This window comes from Stegodyphus dumicola, chromosome 4 (assembly GCF_044657685.1).
Source record: "Stegodyphus dumicola isolate Sdum_Otavi_A_Nest chromosome 4, ASM4465768v1".
Taxonomy (NCBI): Eukaryota; Metazoa; Arthropoda; class Arachnida; order Araneae; family Eresidae; genus Stegodyphus; species Stegodyphus dumicola.
In genome coordinates this window covers 222,209,726-222,232,702 of record NC_140771.1, presented here as the reverse complement: position 1 = coordinate 222,232,702, position 22,977 = coordinate 222,209,726, and the positions used below count along the sequence as shown (strand labels likewise).

Here is a 22,977-nt window from a genome sequence, read left to right as displayed (position 1 = left end):
CCTGTTTCACACATATCCTAGAGCAGTTTCATTTCCGATTCTTCACTTTAGCTGCATAGAGAGTTACAGAGCATATAATACATTTAAAAACGTTTCTATAGAAAACCCAATAATTAAAGCAGTTGAGTCGATGTCGAATGGTCGATGATTCCGCAACAATTTCATACCTTGCCCAGCTGTTTACTTATTTACGCTATTTGCCACATTCTTCTTCATTTCTGTACTTAATTCATCTCATTCATAAAGAAAATATACTGCCAGTGATTTAAATTCAATCCTTGCTGCAAACTACTGGTTCACGTTTCCACTATTAAAAAGTGACTGAAAGATTAGACTAGACTTACATCATTAGTAATCCGTTATAGAAATATAAGATAGTTAGAGAAGCATGCGACAACAAACAGACGCTAATAATTGTTAATAAATTAATATACAAAATGATCAATTTAAATTCTGTTTCTAATAAATCTGACACTGAAAACTGCTTTTGTATTAGGTTATTTTATCTTGTGGGCGACTGCGGCGAGACGAAATTGCGAGAGTTTACTCTAGATGAATGTATTGTGTAGCAAATTTCAAATAACCCTGCAAACTAAATAAGTCCAAGCTGCGTACTATTTCGGTGAAATCAGAATAATCTGCGTTATGATGGAGCAAAATGTTGTGAATTTGCCATAAATTCAGATTTCTATGTCATATGTTGTTAGTATCAATAAACGTGAGTTTTCGGCACGGCGTGTGTCAGAACTGCCTACAGACTGTTTCAAACTTTAATCTTTGCTGACATCGATTTTATGCCAGGAGACGTTTTGCCGGCACTGCGTGTGACACTTACAGTTAATAATAAAAAAGATAATCAATAACCACAGTATAAGAGTTTAGAGCCAAACTTGTCGTTTCATCAATGACATTTTTCAGACATTAACCTCCAGCAGCAAGAATAAACAATATTAAATATCCTTCTTGTAGACCGATTCATAAAACAGCAGAAAGGCAAATTCTAGAAACATTCATTGCTCTCCAGAAAAGGGGAGCAAAGTTGCCATTCTGCATCAAGTTCATAGAGATGACAAAAAATGAATATTTGACAACAACAGAAAGTGAACAATGCAATGGCTGAATAATAAAGAAGAATAGGTGAAACTCAGACTTAACTTGCACCTACAATAAGTTTCGATTTCTGTCGTATATTATTAATTTTAGCTGTGTTGTCAAACTATCACAAGTGGTGTACATTACCGTCAACTGAACGAGTATCAACAACAAACAATCATCGCTCGCCACTTATTTGGGTTTCGTACAATTGTAATGTGGAGTACAACTACATGCACCTATTACAATATATAAAACATTAAAGCCCCTTGGAGGGCCAAATCCTGCGTTACCTGTTGTATATTCATTATATTTGGTTAGGTTAGGTTATTTTCATATGGCAAAGTCACGAGGAAAAATGTCTTCGTGAAAGACTTTTAATGGACTTGATAGCTCGTATTCACGTTACAATGCAGAAAACCATCCATGCAACCAGCCCGTTCACCTGGGTTAGAACAAAAATCAGGTTGAACTACAGCGTTAGCGGTCTTAAGCGCTCGTGGTGGAGCTATAAGATTTGGCCCCCTTGTCTTTAACCTTCGTATTGAAAGGAGAATATTTTATTTACCAGTATGTTGTGGCTCAAAAAGTTGACAATTTCTTAAAATACTATGATGAGAGCATTTTCTGTTGAGGCATTTGTGTACTAAAAATACGTTGGGGGAGTACATTGCTGTTGAGGTGGAATATATTGTTTATGTTTCTTTGTTTATAACTGCTGTTTTATGTTTGCGAGAAAATAAACCAATTGTTATGAATCATCCCGATAATTTCTAAACTGCTTCATTAAGACCCTATTTCTGATATTAACAGTTACATTACACATTCTGTTCTAGAGTTTTATTGAAAAAACGTTTTTTGTCAACGATCACTTTAACTACGTCAGCAAATCTATAATGCCATTAAAAGTTTAATGTCACACTCTTTAATGTTCGACATTTATTGTCAAGTGTTTTATATTATTAAAGAACGGACGAGATCTCATATGGTTTACATAAAAGGGATTGAATAGTTCTTTGTAATTACCTATTTGTTTTCTGATTGCATACATGTAGGATGATTAACTACACCAGAAATAATTATTTCTCTGATACAGATTTATATCATGAGTTAGTATATGATAGATAAGAACTAATAGTTATTCTATACTGGTATTTTATGTCCTAACTCAAATATTATTAGGTATAAGCCAGGATTACTTTAAAGCTAGATTTTTCTATTATTCTATTACTCTAGCATATTGCAATGGTATTTACAGCTAGCTACATGTGCATCCACTGGGATATTTTACTACGCTTCTCAACAATTTATTTCTTCACTTGTTACCAAAAATTGTTTTGTGTCTTTTGATTCCTAGAGCTGCGTGTTTTAAATATATCTTTTTTTAATTTTGTATGTTTTGAAAAATTAACTTTTATATATTCTTTATAAATATTTCAAAATGGAATATTTCAAAACGTAAAGTTTCTATTTTAATATAGTTTTCTTTGAAAGAATGAAATAGTTACATAGACTATGTTATAGTTCATATATGCATATTTGATGTGTAACAAAAATATATTTTGGATGTTTTCTTTTTAATTACTTCAGGGGACGCCAGTCTGTGAACCCAGAATAATAAAGAGGGACATTACTTTAAATACGAAAATGAAGAAAATTCGGCAAATGAAAATAAATGGAGGAGGAGGTGGTGGCGGCGCCACTTATATATTCAAAGTAAGGAAGAGAAAGTATTATTGTTTTTCAAATAAGAATTTGAAGTGACGGTTATAGCGAGTATATATTTAATTGGTATTTTTTATTTTGAAGAATTATTTTTTATATTTATACAAAATCAAACAAATAAAAATTAGCCCATGAAATGAAAGCAAAATGTAAATGAATTGTACTCATTTAGCATAATGTATTTTTACAAGTATTGCCACTTTGTTTGCGTATATTCGTGTTTTTTATATTTGCATTAATTTAGCAGTTAGAGGTAAAAATTAGCTCACATTAGTGTTAAATTAGTTAAATATTTACATATCCTAAGAACAGTATATGTATAAGAAAGGTTAAATTATTGATAATTTCATAAAGGGCCTCTTAATAATACAGTGTAATGCTATTAATGACCGGACATACGCAGGGCTAAGTACGATACGCGCTTGCTGCGACGGTACGTCGTTGATACGCGTGATGATGCAATCAAAAGAACCTTGAGCTTCAACAGCAACAGGTGACATGTGTATCATCTGCTGCTGTTGAATGATGGGATGATGATTATCGGCGTCCACTGATTCGGTCATTCTACCCATCTGTGAGACTTCTGTTAAATTTGTAGCGATCATAAGGTGTCTTAAGTTGCTTGCTCATATCGCCATGCATTATTGTATCGATGAGATCTGCAACGCCGAAGAGAAGGGCTGTAGTGCATGAGCTTCCTATGACCCTGAAGATAATAGATGACTTTGGATTCGAACTTGGGTTTGTTCTGTGGCAGTCGAATACCTTACTGCTACCGTAAAACAGGTCTCGGACGTTAGTTTCTGGTATTCGAACGTGACGTTAGTTTCTGATATTCGTAACGTGAGCGTTTGATTGGCTCTGGGGATCGCTACAAATTTTAAGTTATCATGTATTTTAATGAGTTATATTCTGATGAGTTAACTCTAAGGGAGTTAAAAAAATGCAACCACAAGCAGCACATCTGAAAGCATTGACAGATTTGCATAATCGATACCTTCTATATTCGATGAAGTCGTTCTGGCAATCCTGGTCAGAAACTATATTGCCGATTATCATTGGGAATAAAGCTAGTTCCCTTATTATCCGTGGAGAGGTTTGCACTTGGATTATCTTGGCGAGCTACGTATAAATCATAATCACTACACGCCACGGTGTTGTTCGATTATTGTCTGTTACAAATGGAAACTAGAATAATGGGGCAATGTCACGTGTTACAGAGATCCGATGGATGTGCGTAGATATTGTGACTGTCAGGCGAAAAATCTCTCTATGAGGTTTATTGTTCCATGAAATTTGGTGAAAGAAGAAGTATTTCTTCGCTTTGGTCTCAGTCCACTACATTTTATGATCAAAATACTGAATATCAAAAGCTAAGAAGAGGGGGCCCACCAGCGGCCGAGCGGTAAAGTCGCTGAACACTGGTAGTTCGGTCCGAGGTTCGAATCCCGCGAACGGGCTGGCTGCATGGGCGTTTTCGTAATTTTCCCCATGTGTAACGTGTATACGAGCCAGTTTCCCTTAGAAAGTCCTCCACGAAGGCATCCCTCTCCTTAGGCAGATAGCCCTCGAAACTTTGCCATAATCACACACATACACACAAAAGCTAAGAAGTAATACTGGGCAGTTCCATTCTATCTATTCAATGGTAAAATTTGGAAGTGTCCCATTTTCGTTAGCATGATGACGCAGCTATAAGACGAAAATTATAACTGAATTTGGACGAGTGAGTGGCAGTTGGCCATATCACCTCATCTTCATCGAACATGGCCATATCACCTCAAAATGAATACAAAGCAATTTACTTGTTGCAACAGGAAGGGCAGAAACACTTGTAAATATTAGAATTTTTTCTTAAAAAGGCAAAGCTGTGATAGCGGCGAATGATTGACCTGAATTTAATTGACATCTTTTGATTTTCATATGAACCCATTCCTGTGGATATTTGATGATGTATTGCTATATAATGCTGTATTACTGAAAAAAATTGTTCAGCCATTCGCAGCTTATTCAACTTGTTCGCACTGCCAAAATTTTGCTTAAAGGACTTGCGAAGGTAAATGATACTGAATCAGCTGATCGTCAAGCCAATCGTTTCTATTTTTTTTAAATCAATATTTTTAGTTCTGCGTTGTATTCTTTCTGAATGATTGCTTGTTTTCAGTACGTTAAACATACAAGAAGCGAACTATGAAATTTGTTCTCGTGATTGAAAAGTGACAATATTTGGTGGACGTAAAAATTACCACGACACATTTTTAGATCATATGATTAAGAACACAGATTAAGTAACACAGGTATGCAAAGATGACATAACGCACAGATTTGCACATGTTTGTTTATTCTACATCTAATTGCTGCAAACCTTTGCAAGGTTTAGCTACCTAAAATGAATTCGCTTCTTTCAGTTCAGCTAATAAGAATTCTGCTGCACTTAATTCTAGAATAATAAAAGAGAATTCTAATGGTTATTATTAGAGTGTTAAAAATCTAAATTAATATAAAATATGTCGAATAGAATGAATCTCGCATCGTATTCAAGAAATAAAAGTTTGAATCCAGATTAGAGACATAGAATCATGCATAAGCTTAAATTTCCGTCCCTCCATTTGATCATGAAAATTAATAAAAAGATTTCTCTTTTTATTTATTTATGAGAAGAAACGTCTTTTTATCATGTGATATTTGTGTAACTCTGTGCAAAACTAGCCGAAACGTTTATGCAAACATATTGGGAGAGAGGTAGATAAATTAGTATTTTACTTGTATGTACAGCAACTGTATACCAAATAAGTAATAATAACTTGTATATTTATGAATTGATATTTATATTAAACAAAATTAATTTTTTTATGTTGTAGATAGACCTTGAATCTAATCAGAAGATCCCCATAGCTATCGCGGCAGGTGGTGGAGGATTTGCAGCAGAAACTACTCCGAACAAATCGATTATACCAGGCAATCCACACGGGCTTTCGATAAATGACTCCTTACTTCCGATCAATGGATATACGGGATCTGGAGGAGGTAAGTTGCCGCTAATTGTTAAATTGAAGCTTAGCTAATTTATTTTTGTATTTTATAGAGACTATCTGATTTTTTTCGAAGCAGGAGATTGGATAAATCGACTGTGACCTCGTCAGATTCGATCCACGTATATTCGAATACTTGCTAGGCGTGTTAATCAGCTAATCACTTATATGAAAGCATGCACGGGGAAATGCAATGTTGCTCCATTAATGACATTCTCAAGATTGCATCGAATTATGTGTTGGCGAGATCAAATGCTTATCATTCGCAAGATACGAAATTAAATGTTAGCCAACATGTAAATGATTATTCTTATTTAAATACCCTTGTTAAATACCTGTACGAACACATATGCAACTTTAGCATTTCCGAATGTGTCTTTATTACAGAAAATGTCTGTGACAGACTTCAATAAAGATCTCAAAAAGAATATGCCGAGCAGCATTGCCATGCCTCTATGTATAAATCGTTTTACAGCATTACAGTTACCCATAATTCCAGTAGTAAAACATTACACAAATATGGATTGTAAATAGCTCTTGTGTTATAGATATCTGTCTTATCACAGCACTTGTATCTTATTGATCTATGCATCATCTGTGTTCAGCTAGTATTTCCATACCATCCATTATATATCCTTGTGTAATACTATTCTTAAGAGTAGTGTTGTACGTGTTTGTGAATATTAGTATTCTGTAATTCACTGATGATCCGTAACTAACTTACAATATGTAAGAGCTATGTACGGTCTTGATAGCGTAAATTAATAGGTGCAAATGGTTATTAATGCTCTGTGTGCGCAGTGTTTATACCTTTAACTGTTTATCAAATGCACTTAGATGCGGTATTTATACATTTAATTGTTTGTCAAATATACGTAGATGACCCTCGATCTTTTGAATTTCTCTAACTTTGATATAAGGAAATATGCACTGAGATTTTTATGAAATAGATAGAGCCGCTGGCAGGGCTTTAAATGCCTGAATAACCTACTATCCTAATGAATTACACACCTGCTACTGCGCTAAATACATGGCGTTAAAAACTCTTTTTTATTCCAAAAATACCATAATTGTTTAAAAGATGTTTAGGTATGCTATAAATTGTATGTATATTATAAATATATTAATTAGATATGTATTAAAATATATAAAGTTATAAGGTATATACAAGGTGTATCAGTGCAGCGGTGACAAACTTTCAGAAGAGATAGAGTATACCTAGACGATGAGAAATCACATAGCAAATGCATGGTCGGAAACGCTGTCCTGGTAGTGACGACACAAAACACACAAAAAAAAAGGGACACAAACAGTGAGACAAAACATGTTTTATGATGTTTAGTACAGCAGAAACCTACGAATAAGAACAAAAACAACGATTGTCATTACAGAAGGTGTTTGAAATTACGCCCCCGGACCATGATGCAGCCCTCACTCCTCTGCGGCTTGGAAGATCTGCATCACGAATGGAAGATCGCATAGAAGATGCGATGACGCATGGTTCCTGCATCACGGTCCGGGTCGTAATTTCGAACACCTTCTTTGATGATGATCGTTGTCTCTTTATACTGTTTTTTTCCTTTGTTTTTGTTGTACTCTGAAGAATAAACATGTTTTCTCACTCCGTTTATGTTCTTTCTTTCTTCACTTCTCAGTCGTCACTACAGCGCCAGGAAATCGTTTTCGACCATGCATTCCTATGTGATTTCCCATAGTCTAAGTGTACTCCTGAAAGTTTGTCAACGCTGTACTGATACACACTGTATACATGTATATATATGTAATATATTCAGGAGCAGGAATTTCGATGGGGTAGAAGTGTTGATCCATTGTGACTAGAACATTGGAGGCAAAGGCAGATTAAATCTTCAGTTTTATTTTCAGCAACATGTTGCGGCTACGCAGAAGTCGGCACATTAAATGTGCCTGTTCCAAAAGGCTTACATTTTTGATAACTTTGTATCAAGAAAGCAGCAGCAGACAGATAGCAGTCTAGCTAGGCCAAAGAGTAGAAAGCAAGCGCGTAATGTTCAGGATGAAATCTCAAGTCAAACTGAGTTAGTTTTGGTTCTCAAAGCATTTTGATTGGATAGTTAATATTGTTGTAAAATTATTATTGGCTGCTTGAGTTTTAGTTCCATTTACATCACCAGAATCACGTAAGAGTCATATGACATGGATTAATCTAGAAATGACTCAATGCAGAGGGCGGTTACAATTTTTACAATTGAGAAGGGAAATTTACGTTGCTAATTTAATCTTTTATATATTCCTTATTTTTCTTACATATATATATATCTATCTATATAAATATAAATATATATCTATTCTGTTACACGGCTTCGTGAGCTCAGTTTTTTTATTCTTATATGTTGGTAAATTATGTACTTTTTGCTTTAAAAGAAACAGAAATTCAATTACAACCATGAATTATTATACGAAAAACATTTTTTTAGTTACTACTTTAATTAGTAATTTAAATTAGCATTATCTAGACCTCTATTGCAGTAAAAACCATAAAAATCTGTAAACTCCTGAATCGCAAAAATACCAAAATCAAAAGTACACATTTTAGGTATTGAAAAAGTAGTTATTGTCATTGACCACAGATTCATTAATTGACCTGTCAAGGGGAACAAACCAATCAACTTAGTTAACAATAACTAAATCAAGTTAGAGTGTTTCGTCTTTTTTGAAAGTAAGGACCAAATTATTATTCTGCTAGAGCCAGATCATAAATCACGACCAGTACTCTATCAATAGAAAGACACTAGTCCATTTAAGCCAAAAGAACCTTCACAAACAAAATAAAATTAGTAAGATTATCTTTTAAATATAAGTTATTCATTAAGAACATAACTAAACAAGATGCTTACTTTAGAAAAAATATTCCTCGAGACTCTCATTTTCAAACCCAAATTCAAAAGTAAAAACAAAATTTATACATTCTTTAATAATAAAAAGTTAAATTCAAAATCAAAAGAAGATCAAAATTTATATAATCTTTTAAATTAAAGTTTTATAAAAAGTAGTTAATTAGCTATTAAAAGATCAAACTCAGGAAGGAAATTTAAATGAACTTGCTTCACTGCAAGAACTTGCTTCATTTAAAACGAAATGGCTGAAAATGTACTCAGTGATGGAATGTAAGAGGTTTGTCGTAAAAGTGTTCTAAAAAGGTTTTCTTATAATATATAATTAATGGTTTTAATTGAATTTCTGTTCCTTGGAGATGGTATATGAAAAACGTTTTCTGATTATATATATATGTGTGTGTGTGTGTGTCATAATTTCGAAGCACATTCGCGATCGCTGGAACTCTTAACAGCTTTCGATAACAGTCATGGCTGAGCAGACAGTAATGGTTGAAGTTAAAACCTATGATGACGCAGTTAACATACTTGAGCTTAAAGAATTCCCAGCCTTTATTTTCACATATATAAAATCATCTCAGTAGATAGTTATCCAATCATAATGAAATCCGATACATTTCTCTGATTTAATCATAATGAAGTATGATAAATTTCTATGTGCATTGGTTTTTATCAAGAAATGACGCAGGCGTTTTTAAAGAAGCGAGGCGGGGAGATATTAGCAACGTAGAAGCTGGCAGAACAGTGCAGCAGAATAATGACGTAACTAGCCAAAGTAAAGGTCTGATTCTAGAGACAAGCTATGATTGGTTAAAATTAGTTTTAGCTGCTGTTTTCCAGGAGCGTTATATATAACGCAGAAAGATCTCGAATTTGGGAGAACAGATGAATTTAGGGAGAGATCATTAAATCTAGAATGTTAATTTTAGGTCACCAATTACTTTTAAAAAAGCTATCGTATTTTGTTATATCTTCCATCTCTCTCTCTCTATATATACTGCTTTTAAACTGAGTAAATTTTAAGCAATATATTGTTTTGATCGGAGGGCTAAAAAGCTTACGGAAGGCTGAATGGTAATAACTCTAAAATCTGGCATTTCACCAGGTGATGTGGATGATAAATGCCCTACTAGCGTGACGTAACTGTGAAAGAAAATGGTAAGATCAACTCACAATCCTGTTATGATTTAGTGTTACTTCTTTTTGTCCGGGAATATTTTCTATCATTTTTCTTTAATAATCGCAGTGTCACCTGGCTCTTTCCAGGAAGATAGTGAGGTCAGATAATATGGCAGTACTTTTCATAATAAAAGAAATCCTTAGAAATTTCTTCAGCTTAAGGTGATATTTTCTTAAGTCTAGCAGTTTTCATTTCTTAAGTTTCCATTAATTTCGATTTTTCATGCTTTCTTGACTTACTGTAGACGTTAATATGCAGTCTCTAACTATTTTTGCAATCTACGAAATGAGGAAAATTGCATCAGATTTTAGATATCGCAGCAATGATTATGCAATGATAATAAAGACAGCTTAATTTGTGTATAGCAGCATAGCATCGTGGAAATTCCCCCCCCCAAAAAAAGGGTGCAATGCGATTAATAGACGCATTTCACTGTATGATAAATTAAAATGCTTTATGTTGCGATAAAAAGAAACGCAGTAGTCTTATTATCAAAAATTTAGCTATTTGATGAAATTCTATTTTTATAACTTGCGTCTTGAGCAAATTCGATGTGTTTGAAAAATCTGCTTCTGTTCCTTATTTACATTTAACCATAAAATTGTATATAATCATTTAAAAATGAAAAAGAAGACTAGAAATCAGTTCATAACATTAGAAATGTATGAAATTCATACAAGAATAAACTGCATTCTTTATCCACAAGAAAGAAGAATATTTCTTCGGCTGCTGTTCAACAAAAGTGTACTTAGAGTTTCAAATCTGAAAATGCTTAGCAACTTTTTAATAGCGGGATTGTCCTCCATTAGACATTGAGTTAGTAAGTTTTTATGGGTCATTCCAAGTAAATAATTGCCATTCTGAGACTAGAACATCTCGTAACTCTATTGTATTAGAACTCAATCTTCTTTTTAGCTCATACCCACATATGTTTGATCGATTTGAGTTCTAGGAACTAGGATGATATTCGGAGTTGATTTTTACTATGGTATAAAAGCCTTCCTCTATAAGACCCAAAGAATGCTTCAGGACTGTTACTGTTCTAGTTGGAACTTGTAATTTGAGGATAAGCTCAGGTCGGCAAACCGTAAGCAAATTTGTCATTTATAAATTCAGATACAAATACTTCTGAGTCCATTAAGTTCATTGCTGTGTCCATTAAGTTAATTTTTCCAGCTCCTTGGAAGCCGTTGCATTTCCAAACCATAGTAGATCCCCTCCCGTGTTTTACAATGAACATCATGTCTTTCATTTTGAGATTTCATTCTGCTTTCGGCACACTTTAGTTATTCCATCATTCCCAAATGCACTAAACGTAATCTCGATAGTAAATATCACACTACTAAAAAACTCAGAACCTTCTTCATGACCGTTAGGATTTTACAAAATCGTGTTTGTCTTTTTTGGTCGCATTTATGAAAGGCCATTTTCCTTGGAAATGTGGAATGAAAACTCCTTCCTAAGACACTAACTTGAATTCCCTTTGTGCCTTTTGAAGCTCATTTGCGAGAAAATTTACATTTATTCTATCGTTCAGGTTTGCATTCCTTGTGAGAGACCTCCTTTTTTGATCATTTAATTTCGCCGATCTTCCATTTCGTGGCTTCGTTTCAAAAATACTTGTCATCCGAAAATTTCTTATTATATTTGCACAGTAGATTTAGCCAAATCAAGCGATTTTCCAGTTTCTTGTATAGATTTTATTTTTAATTTTGTAATTTAATTATCACATTTTATATAGAAATCGGCTTTTCTGCTCTTATATTCCTTATATTCGCCTAAACCCGAAGTAGTTAAGCTTTAACTGAAACAAACTACTCTAAATGGGCTAAATGAATAAATGAAGATATTAGCTTTTTGTAACTCAAAATTACTTCTTTTCAGTTAGTCGTATGTCGACTTTAGTCTCAAGAGCACAAAAATGCAATCTGAAATTTTATAGAGACTTTTAAATAAGGTTATTTTTCGGCTGATCGTTGTATGTAGGGTATAAAACGCATCATGTAAAAATCTATCAAACAAATATTTCTATAAATAAAGCTGATTTTTAACTGCCTTTTAAAATTACTTGTACGATGTAAAGAAAGTATTGTAATCACAAAAAATTCCGGGTATCATATTTCAACGAAAATATCCATTTTGACCTCTATGGAATGCAGTTTACTGATGTTTTTGCATGACATCTGCACATAAGGACAGAATAAAGGACTCTTTTCCCCCAAACGGATTATAAAATTGATTTAAAAGGGATTTTTCAGAAGAGATGATTTTTTTTCTTGTTGGCTGTACGTACTTATGTACGTATATATGTATCTCCCATAATTGAAAAACAAGTAGCCTCAGAATAGACTAGAAAAGAAACACGCTAATGTGACAATCAAAATCGTAAAAAACAACCTTATATTTAGCGTAGGTATAATGAAACACTCAATCGATTTCGAGGGCAGCTAAAGGTCCCTCCTCATCAGGAGAAAGAAATACATAGAAAGAAGAAAATAGGAATCACAGAAACACGTGGTGCTTATCAGCACTGCACGTGGTTATAACTAGATTTTTAATCAGAGTTGCACTGGCCGCCTAGTTTTACTGAGCCAGGCTGTCTGATCAAGCATAAAGAAATATTAGCGAAGTTAAAATAGGGAGCGAGGGGCAAATGCACATTACGCTCAAAATCTGAACTTCAAATAATGGAAAGCAACCACTGAACGGATTTTTTATACCCTCTGGTAGTACCAAGTGCGAGGAGGTAACGCCATCTATCGGCAAAAATAATTGAATTAAGATAGTAGAATTTTAAAAGCATTAGGAAGGACTGGATTGGACTTCAAATCATTAACTAAACTTTCTAAATCTTTGTGAATGTGAAAAGCCTCAAGAAAATCCAATTCGCCTATGGAAGAAGCCTTTTGGATGATTTTTGCAGACCCAAAATCAAAATTATGGTTAAAAGTCCAGCTATGATACGCTATTGAAGACTTGTTAATTTCCCTTTTTTGACATAAGATTCATGTTCCTTGATACGAAACTTCAACGCTCTTTTTGTTTGGCCAATATATCTTAAACCACACTGACATGATATACTATAAATTCCCCAAGAATTCAAGACAGAAACGCAATCTTTTAGAATCGAAGGGTGAATTTTATTAATAGGGGAGAAACCGACTTGAAAATTGAATTTCTGGAGAATCCGTGCAATTTTATAGCTAACAGAAGGATAAAATGGAAGCACGACAAGGTCATTGATATTATTTCTAACAGTGGAATGTCTTCTTTGATGGGAATCTGAAAATTTTTTGACGGCTTTATCAATAATCACGGGAGAAAATCCACGGTCAATCGCAACTGCTCTCAAATAATTAAGTTCATTGGTAAGCAAAGATTCAGAGGAACAAACTTTTAGCGCGCGGAAAACATAATAGTAAAAAGAAGCCATGTTTTGCTTAACAGGGTGGCATGACTTGGCATGGGGTAGTAAACAAACTGCAAAGGGTTTACGGTACACAGTGGTGCTAAAATCGGTTTCATTGCGGATTATAAGAATATCGAGGAAGGGGAGGGAATTGGTGGATTCAATTTCAAGAGTGAATTGGATGGCTGGATCAATTGAATTCATAATAGATAGAATCTCGGATAAATCCTCTTTATAACCGTCAAAAAGTGCGAAAGTGTCGTCAACATACCGAATCCAAAGACGAAAAGATAGTTTTTCAAATAATTTCATCTCAAAATAGTGCATATAAATGTCCGCAAGTACCGGACTGAGAGGATTACCCATAGCCAATCCTTCAACTTGACGAAAATAATATATTTTCGTCAAGTTGAAGGATTGGCTATGGGCGAAAATAATATATTTTCGTCAAGTTGAAGGATTAACTATGGGTAATCCTCTCAGTCCGGTACTTGCTGACATTTATATGCATTATTTTGAGATGAAATTATTTGATAAATTATCTTTTCGTCTTTGGATTCGGTATGTTGACGACACTTTCGCACTTTTTGACGGTTATAAAGAGGATTTATCCGAGATTCTATCTATTATGAATTCAATTGATCCAGCTATCCAATTCACTCTTGAAATTGAATCCAACAATTCCCTCCCCTTCCTCGATATTCTTATAATCCGCAATGAAACCAATTTTAGCACCACTGTGTACCGTAAACCCTTTGCAGTTTGTTTACCACCCCATGCCAAGTCATGCCACCCTGTTAAGCAAAAAATGGCTTCTTTTTACTATTATGTTTTTCGCGCGCTAAAAGTTTGTTCCTCTGAATCTTTGCTTACCAATGAACTTAATTATTTGAGAGCAGTTGCGATTGACCGTGGATTTTCTCCCGTGATTATTGATAAAGCCGTCAAAAAATTTTCAGATTCCCATCAAAGAAGACATTCCACTGTTAGAAATAATATCAATGACCTTGTCGTGCTTCCATTTTATCCTTCTGTTAGCTATAAAATTGCACGGATTCTCCAGAAATTCAATTTTCAAGTCGGTTTCTCCCCTATTAATAAAATTCACCCTTCGATTCTAAAAGATTGCGTTTCTGTCTTGAATTCTTGGGGAATTTATAGTATATCATGTCAGTGTGGTTTAAGATATATTGGCCAAACAAAAAGAGCGCTGAAGTTTCGTATCAAGGAACATGAATCTTATGTCAAAAAAGGGAAATTAACAAGTCTTCAATAGCGTATCATAGCTGGACTTTTAACCATAATTTTGATTTTGGGTCTGCAAAAATCATCCAAAAGGCTTCTTCCATAGGCGAATTGGATTTTCTTGAGGCTTTTCACATTCACAAAGATTTAGAAAGTTTAGTTAATGATTTGAAGTCCAATCCAGTCCTTCCTAATGCTTTTAAAATTCTACTATCTTAATTCAATTATTTTTGCCGATAGATGGCGTTACCTCCTCGCACTTGGTACTACCAGAGGGTATAAAAAATCCGTTCAGTGGTTGCTTTCCATTATTTGAAGTTCAGATTTTGAGCGTAATGTGCATTTGCCCCTCGCTCCCTATTTTAACTTCGCTAATATTTCTTTATGCTTGATCAGACAGCCTGGCTCAGTAAAAGTAGGCGGCCAGTGCAACTCTGATTAAAAATCTAGTTATAACCACGTGCAGTGCTGATAAGCACCACGTGTTTCTGTGATTCCTATTTTCTTCTTTCTATGTATTTCTTTCTCCTGATGAGGAGGGACCTTTAGCTGCCCTCGAAATCGATTGAGTGTTTCATTATACCTACGCTAAATATAAGGTTGTTTTTTACGATTTTGATAGCCTCAGATTGTTGAAATCTTCTACATACGACTGTTATAACACGTAGTTGTGCACCTCCCTTTTTTGTAGAAATCTGCCGCACCAAAGGTATACCCACTCTGTTACTCGGTTGAGTGGGCTCAGTTTTGTTTTTATTCTTATATGTTGGTAATATTGTATATAATGTCCATTATAACTATCCATACTAACTCTTAAATTACAATGGGCACAGTTGCAAATGTTATAACTAACCCTGTCTCGATGTAATAAGTGTTGTATTTGTAAGTGTATTCAACAAAGGACAGTAGTCCTTACAAGCAGTAAACGGGCAGCGTAACTGCCTAGATTACTGGCGCAACAATCAGAATGCTTTCAAACCCGGTAGGTCCTTCTCCTTGAATGGCGGAGCCGAAACACTAGTTATATTAACAAAAACTATCACAAACACTAGTTACTAGTAAATTCTGCATTTTTTGCTTTAAAACTGATTGAACTATATTGTTCTTATCTTCCGGTTAAGATTTTTATGCCTTTAGTTAATCTGCATGCAATAGTTGCAGAATTATAAAGAAATTAAAAGTTGTTTAAGTTCTGCTAAACCTAATTTTTTACTATAGCAGCCATACTTGTTTGCGTTTGAAACTGAGCAGAATATTGGATTAAGTCTTTTTGCACCTTCAATGTCTTTTTGCCGAGTAGAGCTAAAAAGAAACTTTTAGTTTTGTGCACCAAAAACTGTGGCTTCTTGCCCGCTGGCTGAATTGCTTGTTTTTGAGTAGAAACTTTTATTTTAATTGTAAAAATTGTTTTTTTAATTGTTTTAACTGTATTTGGTTCGATATCTTTCAATATGCAATGAAAATATTTTTAGTTTTAATGTATTTTTGTCTTACCGCGAAATGAGAACTGAATTAATTGAATGAGACATATATCTTAAATGAAATTCGAGGAAATAACTTTAAATGAAATGCAGGAAAAATGCGTCCAATTTAAAATTCCGTACAAGGAAGTCGTGTGGTGTACACATCAGATTTTTTTTTATTTAGTAGCTATATTTGTTTCCATTTGAAACTTAGCAGTCTGGTGAAGTTAGTCAGTTTTTACACCTTCAATGTTTTTGCCGAGTGGGACCAAAAGTAAACTTTCAGTACTGCACACCGTAAAATCTGCCTTGTGGCCTGCTGGCCGAATTGCTTGGTTTTGCGCAAAAACTCTAATTTTAATTCTAAAAATTGTATTTTTGTAATTGTTTTATCTGTTTGGTGTTTTATTTTTTCTACATTTTTCATTTTTTAATGAAGATATTTTGAGGTTTTATGCAATTTTGTTTTGCCTCAGAGTGAGAGCTGAATTTATTGAATGAGAAATCTATCTGCAGTGAAATTCGAGAAAATACGTTTAAATGAAATTCTGCAAAAATTGCGTTTAATTTAATATTCCGTACAAAGGAGTCATGTGGTGTCCACATCAATTTTTTTTCTGGTGATAACAATTACGTCATGCTGAAAATAAGCATCAAAGAAGCGCTTGATATTATTATTAACGTTTTTAAATGTTTTAAGTGTATCATCTTAATTTAGAAATATGAAATATATTACCTTACAAATATTTAATGTCTTTAACCCTTTTAGAAATAGCATTTAATATTTTAAATCCTTTTACAAATATTTAATATTTTATATCATATCGCTAAATTTAAATAAACAACTCATTATTTAGTATTTGCTATTTAAATTATTGCTTTTATAATGAAATTAATTTAAATAAATAATAATGTAAATTTCGTGCGTTTATATGGTTGAATGATTTTTCGCAATTCCGAATGTGTTAGATCCATTTTCTTATGTAAAAGCAAATATACGTAAATGTATTTAATTTTTCAAATAAAATCTTCAGTTTGGGGTAAATGTAATACAAGTGTCATGCAGTGGAGAGAATACAAATATTTTGGGTCATTCATTTCTTAACTGTTCTAGAACTTCTTCAAGCTCCTTTCAAACGATCAATAGGAAAGGCGTTGCTACAAGTGTACTATGACTTCAACACTGCAGGCAATTGGTTGTGTAGCATATCGCTAGTGAAAACAACGAAGATATTAAAAATTTATCACCAGTGTCTCTTTAGTGTAGCTGCAAATAATAATTTCCACTCTTAAAGTATTTATTTTGGAAGATAAGGCATTACAAAATAACATCAAAAGTAATCCTTATTTTTATGAATTGTTTTTACTACTCTTGTTGTTATTATTAGCCCAAAGGATCGTTAGGTCAGAAGGGCTATTAATTGCGTTTTGGGATTTTGTATCGATTCACTGTAAATGTCCGTATACTTTTCAAACTGTTGCCACCAAATAATATCCTCCTGTGTTATATTTAAATAAATTAAATAATGAAGAATCTGCATAAATGTATGTATGTTTCTCTCATTGTGATAAAACAGCGTTTTAGAAACCCGTCCAGTTTTGAATAACGTAATCCTCCTCCGAATATGGGCATCTGGAAGTCCAAATTTGGAATTTGTTATTACCTATTTCATATTTTATAAAACTTTAACGGATTTTTGAACAAACTCAAAGGTTTCAAAGCGAGCAATGGCAACGTCGTACAGAAAAAAACATTTTTATCTCCAGCGCGTGAGACTGTGTATCGGAAATTCTAAAGATAGGCTCATTTTAAAATTATTTTGCGATATTGCTGTTGAACTAAATTTTATGGTTTAAGTGCGAAGAACATGATATTTAATAAGTAAAAGTAACTCACAAAACGTTAAAAAAACGCTCCTTTGGGCGTAATGTAAAATCTGATAGCTTTCAGATTTATTATTAATTTTTATATCTTTATTTATTTATTTACAGACTACACCGCAACTATTAACGTCTGAGTTCCGAATAAAATTTTTAAGTGGCAGTTACACAGAAAGTTTAGACTACTCTGTTCTAAATTACTTAATTGAAATAAATTTAAGTTATTTAACAGTGAAATCAATATGCAGACTCGAAAAGATAGCGCGATCAAAGACGACGCGATGCAATTTTATTTAATTATTGAAACAAATGCGGAGATTTAAAAGCGCCGACCGAATTTGAGTTTATACGTTAATAGGAAAGGCAAATATCAATTTCAATAGTGTTGATGTACACTGAGTACCGATTTTCAGTCACCCGTCAAACAACCAAGATTTAAGAAGTCAGATTCCAGCTTGAAATGCACTGTTCAAGTATGGAGATGATTTCTTTACTGTCGGAACTGAAGTAGTTTCATATGACTAAGCGAATAGGTAGATTTTTGGAGTGGAACTTGGAGTGGATTTAGGAATGTAATTAATGTAAACTTCAGAAAATGTGAGACCAAAATGAATGAATTCATGGCAGCTATTCGGTAGAGTCCTCAAAGGTGTCAAAATGTGCTATCAACATTTTGCTAGCGGAAGGTTCAAGTAATTTTAGGGAAATCATTTGGCAGAAAATAACTCTTCCTTAAAAATGATTTCAAATTTTATTTAGTAATTCAGCACTTTATGTTTGAGATTGATAAGGTTCTGGTGTGTAACATAATTTTTGAGTGGTTCTGGTTAACTGGGCGCAAAATGAATATTCATTTATAAGTCATAATCTAAGTAATGAATCGATTAAAATTTAATCGTTAATTTCCGATATATATTTCATTTCGATAATTTATGGCCATATGGTATTGCTTGTAGAAGATTTTCAATTTTATCGCGTAATCTTTAGATTACTTATGACAGAAGTGTTTTGCTTTTTTACATTTTTTTAAAATAAGAAGGTCATAGGTATCTGAATAAAAGATAACCGCACATGTAATGTAACCCTACGTTTTTTAAAGTGTTTTACGAAAGAAAAAATGTTTTGCAACATAGGAGCTTGAAATGCTGAAGATGCTGCACAAGAAATGCAATTAAATGCTCAAAATACTATAAAGTACACTCATGTCCATAAATTAAGGATAATTCGGAGTCACGTGGAAATCGAACTCTAAAATAAATACATCACCTGTAAAATCACTACACGCATCTTCAAGATTCATATGCAAATTTTAGGAAGTAACCAGATGACACCGATGGTACGTCACAATGACAAGAGTGTAAGAGAGATATATAAGGAATACAGGCAAAGAAGTAAAATTGTTCGCAGGCGCTTTATAAGCATTTCAGTGCAATAACCGAATAGTTATGACACAAAGGACGCATTTGGATGATTTTTTACGTGGTAGAATTATCGGCCGTCTGGAATGTGGGCGTACCCAACTGGAATATCAGACGAACTTGGAACTGCCCAGAGTGTCATCTCCAGGCTTGGGCAACGATTCCAAGATGATGGTAATGTGAGTAGACGTTGCAGCACAGGTCGCCCCAGAGTTACAACGCCGAATCAGGACCGGTATTTGGCAGTTACTGCCAAAAGAAACAGCCGGAGCACAGCCACAGACCTGTCTCGTCAGCTCTCTTCAGCCATTGGTACGACAATTTTAAGGCAGACCGTGTACAGACGCTTAGGGCAGATTGGTGTATATGCTCGTAGACCTGTCAGATGCATTCCACTTACTGCAACTCACTGTCGCCTGGGGTTAGCCTGGAGTAGAGAGCATGCATTGTGGACATCGCAACAGTGGGCTTCTGTGATGTTTTACGACGAGTCCAGGTTCAGCTTGCAGTCTGATTCTCGCCGGACTTTCATATAGAGATCTCCAGGTACCCGTTACCACCAAGAAAACATCATTGAACGACACCGTTACGGTGATGCAGGAGTGCTCGTTTGGGGTGGAATTATTCTGAGTTCAAGAACTGACCTGCATGTTTAAATTGGAACCATGACAAGCCAAATCTATCGGAACGTCATTCTGGAACAACATGTACGTTTGTTTCGGGGCGCCATGGGCGCACAATTTGTGTTTATGGCTGACAACGCCCGTCCTCAACGTGCAAACATCGTAAGCGAATGCCTTCAATCGGAGGATATCACCCGTATGGACTGGCCAGCATTCTCACCGGACTTGAATCCAGTAGAGCACGTGTGGGACATGCTTGGCCGACGAGTTCCAGCCCTTCAACCTCCTCCTACATGTCTACCGGAACTTCGGAGAGCATTGCTTTTTGAGTAATGTAATATCCCCCAAGATCAGATCGATAATTTGATACTCAGCATGCCTAGGCGTTGTACTGACTGTATTGCATCGTATGGGAGACATACAATGTATTAACAATTATACCAACCATGTAATAATGTTTTTTTGTAAATAGGTTTTTTTTTTTTTGTAATTTGCTCCAGGGAGAAAAAATCGGTAATTTTTTTAATAATATCAAACATATAGCATCTTAGTTTGCTCTTTACCTTTTGTTTAATAAATAAGCTTTACAAATAAGTCAAATTTGTTTTGCTTCTAACTCTTCCTTTGTCTGATTTTGCATTATCCTTAATTTATGGACATGAGTGTATTTGAAGTAAAGGTATGCAATTAAAGTTTTTATATTAATTTAAATTTAAGAAAGAAGTATTTGTTTACATTTTTTTTGTACATAGCAGAGATAAAGGACGTGAACAGAATCTTTAATGAAAATTTCTTCCACTCTTATGAAAAGCAGCAGAATCGCTGGAATTACTGGATTCGATCAGAAAATACATTTTTAAGGTTATGAACTGTTCACATTAAAACATGAAGCTTAATACAAAAGGAAAAGGTTATTCTTTAATTTTCGAATAAATCGCATGCACTACTATAATGCTCTGTTTCAACATTTGGTAATACGTAAGCTAATCTTTTATAAGCATTAATATATATAATACTGTCCATGTTTTTATGATATTAGAAATTTTTATAAAGACTCATTCTTGTAACGCAGTGCTTAAACGATATGTCGATTTAACGTTATAACACGTACACTGCGAAAAAATAAATAAATAAATGAATAAAATCTGAAAGGTTTCAGATCTTAAATTACGTCTAAAGGGGTGTTTTTTTAACACTTTGCGTGTTACCTTTATTTATCAAATATCATGTTCTTCGCACTTAAACCATAAAACTCAGTTCAACAGCAATATCGCAAAATAATTTTAAAATGAGCCTATCTTTAAAATTTCCGATACACAGCTCCGCCGCGCTGGAGATAAAAAGGTTTTTTTTTTTCTTTTTTCTTTTTTTTTCCTGTAGAGTGTTGCCTTTGCTTTATTTTAAATCGTTGAGTTTGTTAATAAAAAATTCGTTTAAGTTGTACAAAATATGAAATAGATAATAAAACAAATTTCAAATTCCAAATTTGGGCTTCCAGATGCCCATATTTGGGTGGAAACGTACGTTATTCAAAATTGGATGGCTCTAGGTACTGTTGTTTTATCACAATGCGAGAAACATACATACGTTTATGCAGATTCTTATTATTTAATTTCTTTAAATATAATACATGACGGTAATATTTAGTGGCAACAAATTGAAAAGTTAATTGGACATTTATAGTGAACGAACGCAAAATGCCAAAACAAAAATAATAGTCCTTCAGGACAAATTGCCCCTTTAGACTAAAACGTTCTATATCTCCCGTTGTACTGGGCCAAATTTAGAAATTTTTCTGAAATAGCATGCTAATTTTTTTTCCATATTTCAAATTCAAAAATTTTTTTCCATACTCAAATTCTGCTAGCCGCGTTTTATAAAAATCGCACGAGTACTTTTTTTAAAAATTAGCTCTCAAAATTTGAGCTCCTTCATGTTAATTGATATAATATGATATATATTTATTAATATCTCTTTTTTTACTAAACTTACTTGATTCCTTCTTCCAGAATTCAAAATTTAGGCTTAATTCAATTTTTTATTATTTACTTTAAAAATTTCTATTTATAAATATTTTTTATAAATTTTCGAAAACATTTTTGTATTATAACCTACGAAAGTTTTAATATCATCTTAAAGTAGATGTATTTCTAAACATATCTTCAAAAAATTAGAGTTTTTTATTCAAAGTTTCCTAAGATGTACGTGAATGCCATTTTGGCGCATTTTGAAATTTGTCATATTTAATATAAGCGATAATAAGGAAAATGTGGTTCACGCACTTTGTTAAAATTATTTGAAAGAAAGAACGATTGACCTTTTCCTCTCGTGCATCAATGAAAAAAAATGAAAGTGAGTAGGTTACTGTAAATTAAGGATTTCGCAAAGCGAAATATTCTTGGCGCAATTTGGAAAAAATATGGCAAGGTAAATTTTTAAATTTCTTCATAAATTCCTCGCCGAGCTTTACAAAATTTAATATCTAGGTATAATTTGAGTCATAGAATCGGAGTATGGCAAAAAAAATTGTATGTTTTTTTTTTCAGAAAAAATCCGGTTTTGTGTCAAAATACCTATGTTAGAATAATGCTATATATAAATCTAATATAGATCTCAAGTCGCGCTTTCGAGGCATGAAAAAAGCAGTTTGAATATCGTCAAACGGCCCAGTAGAACGGGAGCTCTAGAACTGTTCCATTTTTGTTTTCGGAGTGTACATGGCATATTATAGAATTTAGATTAAATCTCCTAAGTGTGATCCTTGCGGCTTCTCGCGCAGGTTGGGAATGAAAACAACCAGGGAAGGGTGTAAAAGACCCTGTAATGAACACAAAATATTGAACAGAAGGCATAGAATTACGTGCTTGAATAAATCACCGACCATTTGCGGTCAAACCGTAAAACATAAGGTAACACTAATTTCAAGGTAAAGAATAGTGCGAGGCGACACAGTTTAATTTAAACTAACAGCTTGACTCCAAAAACCTACAACAGCAGAATAGTAGCTCGACGTTAAAAACGCGTAGCCTCTATTAA

At 33.8% G+C, this 22,977-nt stretch overlaps 1 protein-coding gene across 4 annotated transcripts in view; it reads left to right on the top strand.

The window, feature by feature from the left end:
• LOC118188535 (leukocyte tyrosine kinase receptor-like) overlaps positions 1-22,977 on the top strand; it is a 374,636-nt gene that overhangs the window by 167,553 nt on the left and 184,106 nt on the right. For all 4 annotated transcript variants that reach the window (XR_015040889.1, XR_015040890.1, XR_015040888.1 and 1 more), the window contains exons 13-14: positions 2,683-2,808; positions 5,679-5,844. Coding sequence is in view for 1 of the 4 variants with exons in the window: in XM_035358990.2 (XP_035214881.1) it covers positions 2,683-2,808; positions 5,679-5,844 (292 nt within the window). In the remaining 3 variants the exon portion in view is untranslated. The remainder of the gene's footprint in view (positions 1-2,682; positions 2,809-5,678; positions 5,845-22,977) is intronic.